The sequence below is a fragment of the Eucyclogobius newberryi genome, unplaced genomic scaffold, assembly GCF_026437365.1.
Source record: "Eucyclogobius newberryi isolate DKJ021-1_F unplaced genomic scaffold, fEucNew1.0.hap1 SCAF_22, whole genome shotgun sequence".
Lineage (NCBI taxonomy): Eukaryota > Metazoa > Chordata > Actinopteri > Gobiiformes > Gobiidae > Eucyclogobius > Eucyclogobius newberryi.
The window spans coordinates 17,084,262-17,101,408 of NW_027315857.1; the positions used below are offsets into that span (position 1 = coordinate 17,084,262).

Below are 17,147 nucleotides of genomic sequence, written 5' to 3' on the forward strand. Positions count from 1 at the left end.
TTTCTTGCAATTGGAACGGTCTCTAATTAGTCCTAATACGTGAGCCAATCGAGCACACCGACACACGCTAAGCTTCGTTATGTGTTGACGAATACGCGGCAGCGGTTTGGATGGACGCGTTCATGCAGCTCATCTTATTAAAACCTGCTCCTCCTGTGTATGACTTACGTCCAATTTAATAACGCGCGCCGCATTGCACTTTTATTAACAAAATGTGCCACTGTGACAAACTGGAAATTGCACTTAAAGATGTTTGTTATACGGCTTTGAAAAGTGGGGCCTCTTTGGAACTACTTTTTGAGCCACTTTACGACAAACTACATTGCTTTTTATCAATAATAATAATGACACATCTTGCTCATTTAGTTTCGGTCTGTTGTATTAGTGTATTGAACAGGATAATACAGAATTTTAGAATTAATTTTATGCTAGTTTGCTGTTTTATTTGATTTTTGTTTAAACATGTTAAATAATATGCACTGTCCCATATTTGTATTATTTATTAGATTATTTGAACTGGGAAAGTACACATTAATGAACATTTCTGTAAAATAGCCCGTATTAGCTGTATTTTAGCACTGTAGTCCCAGGTAAGGTGTAAAATGCAGGCAAAATATTAAATACGCAAAACAAATATGTCAAAATCAGAGTGGCAAACGACCGATATGTGACAGGAAGTAGTTTCTCCAGTCCATTTACAGTTACATAATTTCTCAAACATGCTCAGTTCAAGTGCCGGTTTTAGTGTCTGAAATCAGAGCTTCTTGTCAGGGCTGCACAGATGCCCTCACAGCACATGGCAGTCCAAGTCAATAACATCGATTTGGCCCAGGCTGGAATTCCATCCTCTTCTTTTCAGCTCAACTTCACAGCTTTCTGCTCGGAGCTAAAGTGGCATGAAAAATACTATATATGGTATATTTATCCAAGAGGTCGGACAGGGCATCCATCTTCTCGCATAAAGTTTTTAGCAGCTCTGAGTCCCCACAATGTGACAGAAGCGGCCAAAAAATCTATCTTGTGGGCAGGTGGTATTGGCAGGCAGATATGATGGGGGACAACAAACTGCCTTTTTAGTGCTCCCAGTGTGTTGAGAATATAAAAAAACATGTTTGTGGAACGTGTAAAGTTCTATCCTTTATTGTTGGAATTGCTGTTGTTTAGCATGATTGTAAAAAGCTTCATATTTATAGTATGTATTTATTTACTTCCAATCGGCACAGTACTTTGCTAAAATGTGACTGTTCAATCAAAAACTTACCTGGCGTGTTGGGCATCCATCAGTTTGAGAGCTCAACAAATTGTTGGTCCCACTTTAAGCTGTCGTGAATGTCATAGACGTTTACCAAAGACATCATTTAGCTCAAACCGCCCTGACTTGACCGCTCACCAACTTCATGACATGTCGTTGTAGAAATTACCATGAGTGATTTAGAAAGGCATAATACCCTGTATGACTTTACTCTGCTTAACTTTCATTCCACTTTTCAAATGTTATGACAAAATGCTACATACTAATGACAAATGGCAAAACACTGGATGTGAGAGCTGAAAAACTAGTAATTTAATAATGACTCGATGTGTTGCTGTCAGTTCTGGGTTATGTTACTATAATACAGCAGAGAACATTTTAGATGCTAATTTGGTCGGGTCTTTTAATAAACCATATAATAGTAAAACCATATATTTATGCACACTTATTAGGGATGTGGAACCTGAACCAGTAGCCTATGCTAGTATTAGCGTAGTTCCCCCGTTCATAGAAAAGGGGGAACATAGGTACTGGGAACATAGGTACTTGGGAACATAGGTACTGGGGAACATTGGTACTGGGGAACGTAGGTACTGAGGAACATTGGTACTGGGGAACATTGGTACTGAGGAACATTGGTACTGAGGAACATTGGCACTGAGGAACATTGGTACTGGGGAACATAGGTACTGGGGAACATAGGTACTGAGGAACATAGGTACTGGGGAACATAGGTACTGGGGAACATAGGTACTGGGGAACATAGGTACTGGGGAACATTGGTACTGGGGAACATAGGTACTGGGGAACATTGGTACTGGGGAACATAGGTACTGGGGAACATTGGTACTGGGGAACATAGGTACTGGGGAACATAGGTACTGAGGAACATTGGTACTGGGGAACATTGGTACTGAGGAACATAGGTACTGGGGAACATTGGTACTGGGGAACATAGGTACTGGGGAACATAGGTACTGGGGAACATAGGTACTGAGGAACATAGGTACTGGGGAACATTGGTACTGGGGAACATTGGTACTGGGGAACATAGGTACTGGGGAACATAGGTACTGAGGAACATAGGTACTGGGGAACATAGGTACTGGGGAACATTGGTACTGGGGAACATAGGTACTGGGGAACATAGGTACTGAGGAACATTGGTACTGGGGAACATTGGTACTGGGGAACATTGGTACTGGGGAACATTGGTAAGATAAGATAAGATAAGATATTCCTTTATTGTCCCACATGGGGAAATTTCATTGGTGCAACGCAGGAAGATACAGAGGTAGATACAGAAGAACAGATCACTTATAGGAAGTCTGAAAAACACTTTCAGTAGAAGATCTCCTATAAATAAATAAACTCCCATAGACAAATAAATAAATACATAAATACCATTGCATGTGATCACGACAGTAATTGCACATGAATATGTGTCACGACAGCACATAGATTGCACATGAATTTCACAGTAATTGCACATGAATTGCACATGAATTTCACAGTAATTGCACATATGACAGAATTGCACATCAGTATTAGGTTAGGTCAGTATTGCGACGGGATAACGTGACGATCTCCGGGTAAGACGACTGTTCTCCGCAGTTTCATGAGTTCCTCCTTTGTGGAAACGCGGTACGGCGCCGGCCGGGGGGCGGGGCCGGAGCCGGGGGGCGGGGCCGGAGCCGGGGGACTCAGAGCCAAGACACATCGCAACGACACGACGAAAACACTCAATCCAGCCGAATAAAGTCAAAACAAGTTAATTTAAAGCGATTCCAGTGCGTGTCCTGATCGTTCGTGAAGTTCCTCTTTCATATAAACGTGTATATAAACGTGTACCGACGACACGCCATACTTTAGCGCGGCCGGAGGGCGCGGGGGGGGGGGGCTGGTGGGCTCGCTCGGAGCTAGCTCACGTCACAACAACACAACGAACGCAACGAAAAACGCTCAAATCCAGCCGAAAAAAGTCAAAAACAGTTGAATTAAAAAACTATTCCAGCGCGTGTCCCTATCGTACAGTAAAATAGAAAAAATATACTAACTATATTTACAAAATATAGGAGATAAAGCACAATAAGTGTGAGAAAGAAGAGAGAGCGTTTACACCGGGCTGCCAGCTGTACCAGCGCCTTATGACGTCAACTGGGGAACTTTGGTACTGGGGAACTTTGGTACTGGGGAACATAGGTACTGGGGAACATAGGTACTGGGGAACATAGGTACGCACCCATAGGCAACCTTGCTTTAACATGGAAAGTAAATGGAAGATAAATATTAATGGTTGTTTATGATTTGAACACTACTTTCATAGGTTGTTTCACATTCATATTTATAACTTGCCTCTAGGTCTCAGTAGAACATTGGTCGTTTATCACAAGTTTGACGTTATTGCACATGTCCAGAAGAAGTTACATTAGAAAGTACTGTAAAAGCTAATGAGCAGTGAAACAAGGTAAATATATTAGTAAATCATAATTATTGAAGCAGAGTTGGCTTGGACTTGAATCAAATCCTAAATATTGGTGAAATAGAATCACATTAACAATCGTTCCAGAAGCGACAAAGGACAGAAAAGGTGGTTTAACGCTCGCTAATCACAGCTCATTGCGTCGTTGGCAGAGTTGGCGGCTTTTTTACAGTAACGAGGAACGTAACGCATTAGTTTTGCGCACCCATGTTATCCAGTACTCCCCAAGTTACGTTTTCAAATCAGTAACGCGTTAGTTATTTTTCTCACCGCAATCCCAGAGCCAGGTTTGTTTCCCAGCCGCAGAGTAGAAGTAGAACCGCAGCGCCAAACCCTGTGCACCAAAGTAGCTGAGGAGTAAATGCAGGGTAACAGCGATGTGGTGAGTTTGATTTAAATAAACTCCAGTGCTAAAACGAGCGTGCGTTCTGTTGTTGTGCGTCGGTGCTCTTGCTAATCCACTCTTTTCTTTTAGCGAGGTTTTCCATAGCTTGAGGACGGGCCTACACGTGCTTATTGTACGGCCTTGAGGGATCTCTTGGGCTTCTCTGGCTTCCTCCCACCGCCCTAGTGAACGAATGCGAGGGTGAATGTTTGTCTGTGTGTCCATGCGACCCCTAACAAAATTAATGGAAAAAAATGAATGAATGTACTGTGGTAATCTGTCAACATAAAAGATAAATGAAGCTCAGTCAAACGCATTTACTTTGAGGTTTATTTGTCGGCAAACGATATAGGTTATACAAAAAGAGTAGTCTAACGTGTTACTTAGTTTTATAAGACAGTAGCGCAGTAATGTAACGCATTAGTTCTCCAGGGCATTAATGGGGAAACATAAAGAGCTACTTTTAAAATGTTACGCTACCCAACACTGGTCGTTGGGCAAGACACTACTGCTGTTTAAAGTATATGTGAATGATTGGAGAAATAGTTGGCTCAGAGAAGATTGACAAGCTAGGTTTCAGCAATATAAATCCAAGAACTCACTGACTAATAAACAAGGTCAATTTCTTCGGCAAATCTCTGCATCTCTGTCCCAAATACAAACGAGTAAGTTTATGAAATCCAAATACTTATCTCAGAACTATGAACTGATTTATACCATCTCCAACCCCAAGCCAGCATTGACACACCTTTGTAAAGTGTGCACAATAAGTTGACCTCTCATATATAACCAGACATCACGGACCTGCCAGTTCTTTCTGCACTCTCCTCTCCTTTTTCCAAACACCTTGTGCCATTCGTAGGACAGAACATTGAGGTTTACAAAGCTACACGTATAGGCTCAAACCACTGTATTCACGTCTCTATTCATTAGCGGGGGTTGAAAGAGTGGATTGTTTTTTCTTTTTCCTCTTTGCTAGCTAACATGTTTGAAGCAGTGTGCATAGGAGAAGGCAGCTTTGAGAGTGCCTGGGATGAAAAGAGCCACTCGAAAGCACGTGGGCAGATCATAAACACTCGCTCTGGCTCATTACATCTTTCATAATTTCGTTCCGCCATTTGGTCATTCTCGGGGTATTATTTCCAGATCATAAAGTGCCATGTCCAGTTCCAATCAAAAACAGGAAGAAAGATGGCATTTTTGCTAATCAGAAATGCATTGAAAAGTGTGTATTCTTACTGTGAGTGAGGTCACCATGCCACAGATCTGGCCTGTAACTTGGCCTGCTTGTCTTCATGGAGCTTAGTTAGCGCAGGTGGAAAAGTGGCAACAACTTTTTCCTGGGCCTTTCCATGTGAAGTTAGCATGTTGTTAGCTGTGTCCTTTCTAGAATGCTAGGACTCGTCTGCATCAATCCCAAACATGTACAAGAGATTGATAATTTAACTCCAACTAAAATCACTCAAATTTCATTCCACTGCTCATTTTTTTTTTTTTTTAAAACAAGCAACAAAACACACAGCAGGACCTAAATCCGCAGTTGCTGACCATTGCAAAAGAGAACCACACCAAGGGTTGGACCAACAACAACATCATCAAGGAGGCCAACATACATCACCGCTGGATTAAGGAGACAATTGATGTACAAAAAACGTGCCCAAAAAGGACTATAAACCGGAACAATGGGGCCTTTTTAGTCTCACACATCTGGGCTACTGTCTTGAAGAAGTTGCACTGCAGGTGGCGCCAAAACATGTGTAATTCAGCTAAAAACCGGTATAAAACTAATAAACAAGTGGTCTGAAAATCTCTCTTAGAATACACTAGCAGAAGACCAAACAAACCTCTTTGAACTACCGTATTTTCCGGACTATAAGTCACACCTTTTTTCATAGTTTTGGCCGGGGTGCAACTTATACTTATACTCCGGAGCAACTTATATGTGATATTATTTGTTATTTTCACTCTTGCAACCGCATTTCAGTGCGACTTATATATGTTTTTTTTCTTCTCTATTGTGCATTTTTGGGCTGGTGCGACTTATTCTCCGAAAAATACAGTAATAGCAATCGACATACTTGATCTTGAGTTCATTTTAGGCTAAATTCCTTGTACCAAAAGTGACAGATGACTAGTTTTTGACACCTTCGCAACTACGTCTTAATGATTGAGCAATTACACCAAATGATTGCGCAAACTTTTACCTTCTTTGCCTTTTTGCATTCGCCATTCTTCTTACTACAATTTGCTCATACCATTTGCGCTTTATTGCATTACCAGACCGTGTCCTGGTGTGAGGTTAATGGAAAGCTTAGCGACAGTATTGTGTTTCATCTTTTTCTGGGTCTGCAGGTACGACTCCCCGGCTGCACGGAAGACGATTTGATCTGAAACAGGCCTATACTCCGAGTGTGTAGTATGTAATCACAGGAGCAGCACCAAGGGAACGATGGTACAAGCCGAGGACATAAGATGAAGGCAACAAACGCAATGCATAGTGACAAGTCCATATGTGCTGCAGTGAAGTGGTCTTATAGAGGGAAGAGGGGGGGACTCGCTGTTAGCTTTTAGTGCTTAGAAGGGTTCTGATCTGTCTCCAGGGGAACTTTACTGTATGCTGTTGGCTTTATAGACTGTTGCATTGACTCTGGTACGATTTTGCTTTGCACTTCTGTTGTAACAAAAAAAACAGAAACACAATGTGCACAATGTAGACGCTAGAAAAGATGATATTTTTTTCACAATATATAATGTTACGTACAGTACCTTTTTGGTGTGGTAAAAATGAGTATAGTATATCCCAAATAACTAAATAAACAATATAATGATGTATGTTCAGAATCAGAATTTGAAATTTGAATTTGCTTTGACATTATGGTGCAACACTGAACAATTAGGGAGAAACTTAGAGAGAAAGATGTAGAAATGGCAAGATTATAAGGTTAATCAATAATCGTTATTTTCCAGGTCACAATTTGATCGTGAGAACCACAAAATAATAATCGTGACAATTTCAGAGGCCAAATTAAGTTTTTTTCATTCAATCTATAGCCCCAAAAAATAGACGTAAATACTTTCAGAAAGTACAAACGTGTAATGCTGGTCACAAACCTGAGGAACAGGATCATAAAACAATGGGAATGAGAGAAGATTGTCGTTGAATAACCGTTAAATCATGGTGTTTTTTCACACAATAATCGTGACATCCCTAGGTCCATGGTACGCAAGGTTTCAAAGGTAGTCATGGACACAGTTTTAGAAATGAAAACGTTTCAACTTCCATCCCAAAGTCCTTTTCAAACTGATAGAAATGAATTGAGCAATGGACATTTGCACCCAAAAATAAAATAAAAGGAACTTGAATTCTGGTTTACAACTGGCTGTGCATCTTCGTCATGTTAGAAGACAGTGATGTAAACATTTTAAGCATGGAAAATGGACAGTTTGATAGCGGTATGAAGAGAGAAAAGAAAACCCTTCTTTAAATATAATAACGTCAGTCTGATACACAACCTCCCATCAGTCTACAATAGCCTCATAAAACCTTGTCAGAAATCAAATCAGTCTAATACTAATGAGGTACTCGACAGCTCTGGGTCATAGCGGTCACCTCGACAGGCCTTAACAACCCAAGCTTGTTTAAGATAAGATATTCCTTTATTGTCCGCACATGGGGAAATTCAGTTGTTGCAACGCAGGTAGATGCAGAGGAAAAGGACAGATAACTTATAGGAATTTTAAAAAACACTCTTATAAACAAAAACTCTCATAAACAAAACTCTTATAGACATAACCTCTCATATCTTAATTCACCCTGGAGAGACAAAGAGACCATGAGAATGGACTGTTTAGAAAGCTTTATTCGTGAGTTATTTGGCGCTCAGACCCCGGCGGAAGACGTTGCAATCATGGGCACTCCATGATCTATTTGTATTAGATGTCTCCGCCCGGAGCCTGGAGACTGGTGGTGGTAGATGATGAGGGGAATGTAGAGGAGGAGCTGTGGAGGCGGTGGGTCGCAGTACGGTTTGAGCGGCCGAGCCATCTGCCTGAGGGCTTAAATGCGACCGCCTGGTGCTGATTGGAGCGGGGTGGAGTCACTTGAGAGCGTTGATTGGGGATGAGGAGCAGGTGCGAGGGCCATGGTACAGACGCCCCCTGACCTTTCACCCTACTTCTTGGCCGGGAAAAACTGCATAACCTCTTTGGGATAAGCGCAGAAACCTGGGAGAGTCCATGGTGAAGTGAGGGATCTGACTCTCACAGACGGACAGGCGGGCGCCGCTTGAGTGCGATGATGGCGCTGGGGAGAGGGATCCTTCCATGGTGGCCTTGACGTAGATGGGTGGAGTTAGGTCTTCCAGGCTGAATTTACGCAGGCTTCATTAATGAATGGAGGGGAAAAATAAAGATAAAATAAAATAAAAACAGCAAAATACTTTTAAACATGGATAGGGCACGCTTCAGTTATAACGCAACAATATAAGCCCAGACGATTATAAATTCAAGCTGCCCAAACAATTTCCATCAGATTGAACATGACTTTTGGATGGATGTCACTTCATAAACAACCATATCCATTTTTAATTGAATATTCTCCTCCCCCGCCCCTTTGCTGAGTTTAAAGCACACAAGGAGACACATTGTCCAAGGAGTTAACAAGCTCGATGTAATTGTCACTTTTCCAAATCCACAGTTCTGGCAGCTGATGGTTATTCTTACCACCTGCAGCGACAAATGAATTAACCCCCATTGTGTTAATTCTAAAAAGAGCACCGAGAGACTGTGCATAAGCCTGAAACATCCTTCTGCTCCATCACTCAATGCTCCTCTGCAGTTTATCTTCTTCTGTCAGATGTCCATTCATTAAACACACACACACACACACACTGCTTTTATGGTGAGGGCGGAATTAAAGGCGTAATATGGATTATTCGAGTTTTTGGCCATACTTAGAAATAGAAGTCTCTCTCAACTTTGTGTATTAAACCAAGATAGAAATGTAAAAATTGATAATAAACACTCAGGGCAATTTTTGGTGTAATCAGTGGAAGGTTTGTGGACTTTAAAAACGCTGAGGAGCATTGCTTGCAAAACAAAGTGAAGTATGTTGTGTTCTCAAATGAAAGAATGAAAAGTATATATTTTGGGGGAAAAGTTCCTTGCGCCTTCTTCTTGCAAAAGGGTGGATTGAGGCAGTTTAAATAAGGCTATAAACAATAATATCAAGCTTCAAAGTTGTTGTTTTTTCAAGATTATTTGTAGAGAAGAGAAGATGGAAAATGTCTTGATGAGGGGACAGTCTCAGTCGACTGGATACATAGACATGAATATATGGAACAAAGCTTTTGAGTACATAACATAAGTAAAACATAAAATACATAGTTTAATGTCCTGTACCCCATTTTTACTGTCTTATATAATGTGAAAACAGAACTTCATTTTAAACAGTTTGTCCAAAGTTATGTATATTTTATCTAATGCGTTCTGAGCATCATAATTATTCACCATGAGGAGTTTTGAAGTGTTTATCACAAGCAGTGGAGAATAAAAATGCTATATAAGTAGACGCAGAAAGCACACAGCGGTCTCATTTTGAGCCTTAGAGCTGCTTTTACAACAGGGGTGGGCAATTATTTTCCTCCAAGGGTCATATTCGAATCTAGGCAAGAAGCGGAGGGCCGGCCTGCAATCATTGGTGCGAAAAAAATCATAATACATTTTAAAAAATGAAAATCAAATTAAATAAAACTTTTCTGTCAAATATAAGCTTTTGAATATATTGTTTAATTCATGTCACGTCATCTTTATTAAGGATACAAGTGCAGACAGATGTTACAGACAGTTAAAAATAGAAACTAAAATCTTTCTAGGGGCCGGATTAAAACATGCCGAGGGCCACACCTTGCCCCTGGGGCCACAAATGCCCAGGTCTGTTTTACAATGTAGCCGGGGATCTGACTTTATTACATTTCTTTAATTGTTTGTAATCTACATAAGTGGGGGTGGTCTGTCACCTGCTCGCCTTTATGGAGATATGATTTTGCCTGGAATGTTCCACAGTTTGACATGAATCCATTTTGCAATTACATTTTACATTTTTTTACAAATAAAAACACATTGTTGCCTGGTGGGGACAAAACCTTTTTTACTTGTAATGCCTTATTATGGATAATTCCAAGTAATAACATCAATAACATCTCCATAGAGACCAGCAGGTGGTGGACCCTCCTCATGAAAAGCTCCATGATGCTCCAGACAATAGCATAATATCAGCCTTTTTTATCATGTGTGAATGAAACTGTTCATAAGCGAGTCATATTACAACATGGATCAAAGCTCATGGAAATGGATTGCATAATGACGCGTAATACGACTCGGCAAATACATGATTAAAAAACATTGCTGTGGTCCATTTGCAACGCTTTTGTTCATTCTGACACCGGCACAGCAACATCGCCTCGAGTCTGTAGCTCAAGGGACTTTGCTTCTTTTTTTTTGTGTTTTGTTTCACAGTCATTTTCCCTTCCATCTCTCCCCCTTTTGATGCTCCTTTTTTTTCCCGACGACAATTCACACTTCAGTTGCAATCGCTTCGAAGTTTCAATTCCGGCTCAAATGCTCTTTTAAGTAGCTGTCTCTCCGCGGATTCCATCTGTCCCCTGACTCTTTCGTTGCGTCAAAACTGTTTTCTTTTATGCGGGTCTCCACACGGCTATAATATAGCTGTTATAGTGGCTTTCAACTCCTCCAATGTTCCATGCGTATATCACGTTTAATACTGGCTTTTGTTCGCACACCCCTTTCAGTGAGATGGAGGCTGCATTTAAGCACATTTGTGGTGAGGCCAAATGAGACAGCAAGCCACTAAGGAGAAATAGAACACCATGGATAAATGGAACCGTAGTTAAAAGTGCCCGATTTGTGATAAAGAGGTGAAAGGTTTGGCTGATTATACTCAGACCAGGCGTAGGAAGAAGGTAGAGGTGGCAATCCAACGATACAATTGAACTTTTACAATCTTCATTAAGTGCAATTTCTTAAAAGAATGTGTCTTTCATTGTCTAATTTAGTTTTCTGCTTTTTTCTATTTAGTTACGAAATGTTAAAGTTTGTATAGTTCTTATTTCTTTTTATAATGTGCTTGTGTTTTACATCTGCAGTTACATTTTGTGTGAGATCCAGAATACACACTTCTCCAATTATATACAAAGAGTGAGCCAAACTCAGAAAGAGACGTGCAATCGGTTGAGTGAGCCAAACTCAGAAGGAGACGTGCAATCGGTTGTGTTTAGTCCAGTGACACATGTGCAACGGGGGAGCTCATTGGCCGTAGTTTAACCTTTGGAACAAAATCAAGCTCCTCCTCCGAGTTTGTCATATTTGTTTTGATACGGACCCATGTCCCTGATTGGCTGTCACTGTAAGATGACCACCTGTTCATCACGCCCATCTGAATTTAGGGAGATGAAACTGGTGACCGGACTGATGGACTGATGGACTGATGGACTGATGGACTGACTGACTGAATAAATAACAGGTTTTCACTGTTCGGTTTGAGTCCGGGACATGGTGTGGCTGACCAATCACAGCGCAGCATTCTAGAAGTCAAAGGGATGAACCTAAACAAACACGGCGAAACCGACAGTCATATTTTGATATATTTGAGCAGATTTACGGACTATTTTGTTTACAAAAAGAAGCGCACACAGAAGAACTTTGTGTTTTTGATGATGGGAAAGACTGGATTTAACAACAGCTTGATTTCTCGGCTGTTTTTTGTTGTTGTGACGCTTTAACCAATCAGATTCCAAATATTCATTCGTGACTTTTCGCCTTTTCACAACTGCTTTCGCCGAGGGCCTGTCCAGATTGATATTGTGTAGAACTCAATTCAGAGTGATACACACATCAATCTGGAAGAGCCAGTTTACAGTAACATTTTTAATTCTGAATCCTTTTTGCACATCTACAGGTAAACAATTCACCTTAAACCCTTTAGACATCCACCTCACCCAATTGTCCATGGCCTCTTCTTTGCTAACCTTAGATTGCTGCTGTGTCAAACCTGCTTACCGCTCAGATTTAGCGTCCAATGTTTCCAGCGGCAGAGCACCTCCTGATCATCCCAGACTTCCAGCTCTCTCCTGGGACGTGCTCGGGGTCTGGAGTGATTTTGCTGTAATGGAACTTCAGAATAAACTCGATTTGATGATCCACCACTACCGGCTGCAGCCCTGTGACGGTGGGTCTGCTCTCCTACCAGTTTCCAGAGCTAAACCTTATTACCCGGACCTGATTCTTCAATATGGGCTCCCAGGGGACTGCCGGGAGTGCTGGTGCAGGCAGACAGACGGACGCAGGAAGTGGACTGTCACTTCACATCGCACGGCTAACACATTTCGCACATCCACCTGGAGAAGAATATGCTACATTTTTATCATTGTCAGTAAAACATAACAGATTTTTTATTAGTGCCAATTGTGCAAAAAGTTGGAAATTCATTTTGATTAATTTTTTAAATTGAAAATGAACAAAAAAGAAAGAACAAAAACAAAAGATGTGGAATATGAATTATATAATATGTCTAACAACAATAATAATGATAATAATAATATTAAGTTGGTGGCTTCAACATATGTTTTATAAATGGCTTTTTTCTGGTGGCAGTTGAATTGAAAAAAATGAAAAAACATTTTAGCCTGGGATGAAGTGCATGTGTTTGGCTTATACAGCAACACTCATAAATAGGTACTTACAACATTCATATACATTTCAGAGGAAGGACAGCAGATGAATAAAAATCTGATATTCATTTGAAACCTTTCATGACTATCTATAATAAAAGGAAAATTATAATATATCATATTTCCATATGAAAAGGTGTTTTGTTAAAATACCCAAATCGCAAACAATTAGTGAACATAAAGTCGATCTGAAGAAACGGGTTTGAAATTATGGGTTAATTTTTTTGACATGTGTGTCTGTTCTACTGAAGTGATTTTTTATTTATTTTTTTTATTTTGGGTGTTTTAATCTACTTAAAAACATAGACAAACATGCCTTCTTACTGACTTGTACTTGTCCTGTTTCCATGGGAATGTTGCTCCTTTGCCTATAATAACAACAACAACAACAACAACAACAACAACAACAACAACAACAACAACATCAAATGTATATCATCATGGAGAATATTCAGCAGTTATGGATTTAACTTTATTTGTCATCACTTTCTACCTCCAGAAATGTTACACATTTTCAAAAAACAGCCTAAAGTAAAAATTACAGCGTCTGACATTGATGGATGAAATCTGAAAATCTGATTCAGTAAGAAAAGTAGATAAGACAAGTTTTTTTTTACAGTAGTAATGATGCAAAAATCAAAAACAAAATCTGAAAAATAAGTCTGAATAAGTGTAGTGTCTCACCTCAATTGGACATTTTAGCCATAATAAATTGAGTTCTGCAGACAAACTTTAAATTCCCGCCACGCTTACCTTCCCGAGCTTAAACAGTTGAACACGAGCGGTCCGGTTGCCTTGTCATCGGTGTATTGTGACACGCCTGAGGTTTGGTGTTGTGGTCTCAGCTGGACTGGGCTGTTCTGACGGCGCAGGTGACAGATCCCTCTCCTGGCTCTCGGCTCTGAAGTGTGACATGTGTCTGCTGTGCAAAGGGCCTGTTTTGACTGGCATTGAGAGAACAGGGAGAGGCAGTTCAGTAGCATGTGGTCCAGGAGATTGACAGGCCAGCCATAGGTGGAGTAAACATCCAGTATTTCATGAAAAGTATGTGGTTTGAAGGTTGTGTTATTTTTAGCTTTATTTTTACTGATTCAGTGTGTTACGGCGGGATAAGGTTTTGAAGTACTGTGCATTTGGTAATTGGTGTTTGTATATTTGGATGTAAGTCTATTTTATTCGTATTTACAGTTTTTGTTTGCTAATGCTAATTGCTCAAACTTCTCATTTCGAAGCTCAGGGTGGGTATGAAAAATAGATATAGCTTTATATATATATATATATATCCTTGTAATAGTTATTTTTGGACTCTGTTGCCACGTGTTTTTGTCTCTTTCCCCGCTCAGACCTCTCTGCTCAAGTATGTCAAGTTTTGCGCAAGTCGGCACTAGGCACTGAGGACTGCTGCAAAGGATTGTGGGACTCGTAGTTCTAGCGAGAGAGAGAAAGAGAGAGAGAGAAAAAAAAACAACTATATATTGCTCAGAAATGAAAAAAATATAGATTCTAAATGTTTTGCGGGCCGCATTAAAATGTGGACAGAACTCTTGTTGCTCCCTCATCCAAAGTACTTTCTTATTTGGAGCGTGGGAGTAGAACTGGCCAAAACCAGAGACAATTGCAACCATTTTTTGAATAGCTTGTTTTGGGATCTGAGGGACAGCTGTTCTCTACCTGTGATGACAGGACAAAGACATTTTTTCTGTCGGTGGCTATGATTTTGAAATGTCTTTTCTCTGTGTAATCTGTGACACAAGACAAGTCACTTTCAGGTGGAGATTGTGTGTATTCTATGACCAAAGCCACCGTAACTCTGCAGCAATACTATGTTACTATTCACTCATGGTTCAAAATTCCACAACTTGGAATTGTTTGATTGACACTTTTTAGTCTTGTGTAGACTTTGTTTGGTCCTGTTCCAGTCCTTGTTCATCATCAATTCTCTGCAGCCACATATTCTGAACGTTTCTCATTGGGTTTCCCCTGTATCAATAAATACAATGCTTCAGAATCTGGTACAAGCTACTCCTTATCTTTCAGAGCTTTTGTTTGTCCACGTTCCTTGTAGAGCATTGAGATTAACAAATCTGATGACTTTAGATGTTCCGAGGTCACAGTTAAAAACCAGAGGGGACCGCGCTGTTGCAGTAGCAGGTCTTCCTCTGGGCATTGGAACAGCCCAATCTCTGAATATTTAAAGATCTTTGTGCTAAACCTTTTTTTGTGTACGGGCTTTTAACACACGCTGAGCAGAACATTTTTACAGCTTTATTTTAACTAGGTTTATTGTATTTTACATTGTCTTTGTAGAGCACTTTGGGCAATTGTGACATTTTTGAATGTGCTTTATAAATAAAACTTGACTTGTCACTCACTCACTCACTCACTCACTTACTTACTAATCGTGCATTTACACTTGTTCACTACATCATTTGATCCAAAATTGTGCCCATTTTAGTCCTGGTGTAGACTTGTATTGGTCTCGGTCTAGTTCTGGTGTTGTTCTGGCATCGATCAGTGTCATAATGGAAGAAAGTTAAACCCGTTGCAACGATACCTACATGTATTTATCATCCATCATCAAGTCTCTGCAGTGGCATTCCTTTTTGGTCGTTTTTTGGTTCTGAATTGAGCTTGTTTTAGTCCTGATGTAGACTTGGTTTGGTCCTTTTCTAGCCCAGGTGTACTCCCAATTTGAGTCCCAATTTTGGTAGCTGTACTGGCATTGGTCTGTGTTATGTTGGCAGAAACTTGAAGCGTAACGTATCAATGCATTTTATACATTTCTCATGGATATTTCCCTCTGTCTTCTAGGTAAGGAAGAGTCGGTGGCCACCTTCAAGGGCAACGAGTTCTTCTGCTACGACCTGTCCATGACGCCCATCCAGAGCAGCACGGACGAGATCACCCTCTCCTTCAGGACACTGCAGAGGAACGGACTCATGCTCCACACGGGCAAATCGGCCGACTACGTCAACCTGTCCCTCAAGAGCGGAGCGGTGTGGCTGGTCATCAACCTGGGCTCCGGAGCCTTCGAGGCCTTGGTGGAACCGGTCAACGGCAAGTTCAACGACAACGCTTGGCACGATGTCCGCGTCACCAGAAACCTGCGTCAGGTAAGGGATGGGCAGAGTGATGCTTCTGACAGTTTTTTTTTTACTATCTTTGATGACTTGCTGTAAATGCTATGAGTTCTTTCTAGGTTTGCAGAATTTTTAACAATCTTTTCAAGGGATTTTCGTTTTTTGTATTTTCTCGACTAACAATTTTAACAATCTACATATTTCAGATCCAGATGAAATGATTTGTACTTTCAAATATGATGTTTCTGTTTTAAAATGTAACAAAACACCTACGCCAAAGAAGAGTTGGACGGAGAGGTGCCAAAATACTACGATTTTGATGACTTGCTCAGTATTTATAGTATTTTCAGTTGTATTTATTGTCTTGACTAATAATTATCTTTTACATTTAAGATCCAGATGAGGTGATTTGTTCCTATAATTATCTGATGTTTGAGTTTTAAAATGTAACAAAACACCTACGCCAAAGAAGTGGTGGGTGGAGTGGAGCCGATGTATTATTTTTCATGCTTTTTGTCAGAAATTTTAACTTTTTATTTTCAAGCTGTGTATTTTTATCATTATTGTTCCAGCTCAACTCAAAACAACCAGATAGTACGCTTTGTGCTGAAACAATCACAGTGTTTATTTTTTCTTGCTTTGACGTAAGAAAATGTTGCCAGAAACTTGTGTCGTGGAAAGATTTGGCAGTGTGAAGAATGCTAATATCGTTGCTACTTTCTTGATTAGAATTTGAACTCGTTCTGTCTGATCACAATTGTTAATGCTTGACTAACAGCCAATTTGCTTTAAAGGAGCCAGATAACAAACACCCTTTGTGATCGAAAGTATCTCATCACTTGTTACAACGCAATCTGTTAATTAATCACTACTTCACTTGTTCACTGGCTCTACTTTCTTTGTTCACTTTTTCTCGTGGTCAACTAACAATTGTCATTTAAGTTGCAGCTAAACAGAAGCTATTGGGTAATATTTTACACAATTAATGTCTTTGGATGGATCAGGACACGTTGTCAAAGTACAAGCAGGAAATATGGTTGAAATTGTATGTACTTTTCCCGTAGGTTGTGTTCACGTGCCATCATAACATTCAATCACCGAATAATATTTAAATACAGACGGTGGGCAGCAACAAAGAATTTTTGTCAAACTGCAGATTTTCTAAGAGTTCTGAAGTCTAGTGACTATGAAACATGATCAG

The 17,147-nt window shown here is 40.2% G+C and overlaps 1 protein-coding gene across 4 annotated transcripts in view; it reads left to right on the forward strand.

The window, feature by feature from the left end:
* The window catches only part of nrxn2b (neurexin 2b), a 1,099,331-nt gene that overhangs the window by 453,504 nt on the left and 628,680 nt on the right, over nt 1-17,147 (forward strand). For all 4 annotated transcript variants that reach the window (XM_072459234.1, XM_072459237.1, XM_072459236.1 and 1 more), the window contains exon 6: nt 15,678-15,979. In XM_072459234.1, the coding sequence (XP_072315335.1) occupies nt 15,678-15,979 (302 nt within the window). The remainder of the gene's footprint in view (nt 1-15,677; nt 15,980-17,147) is intronic.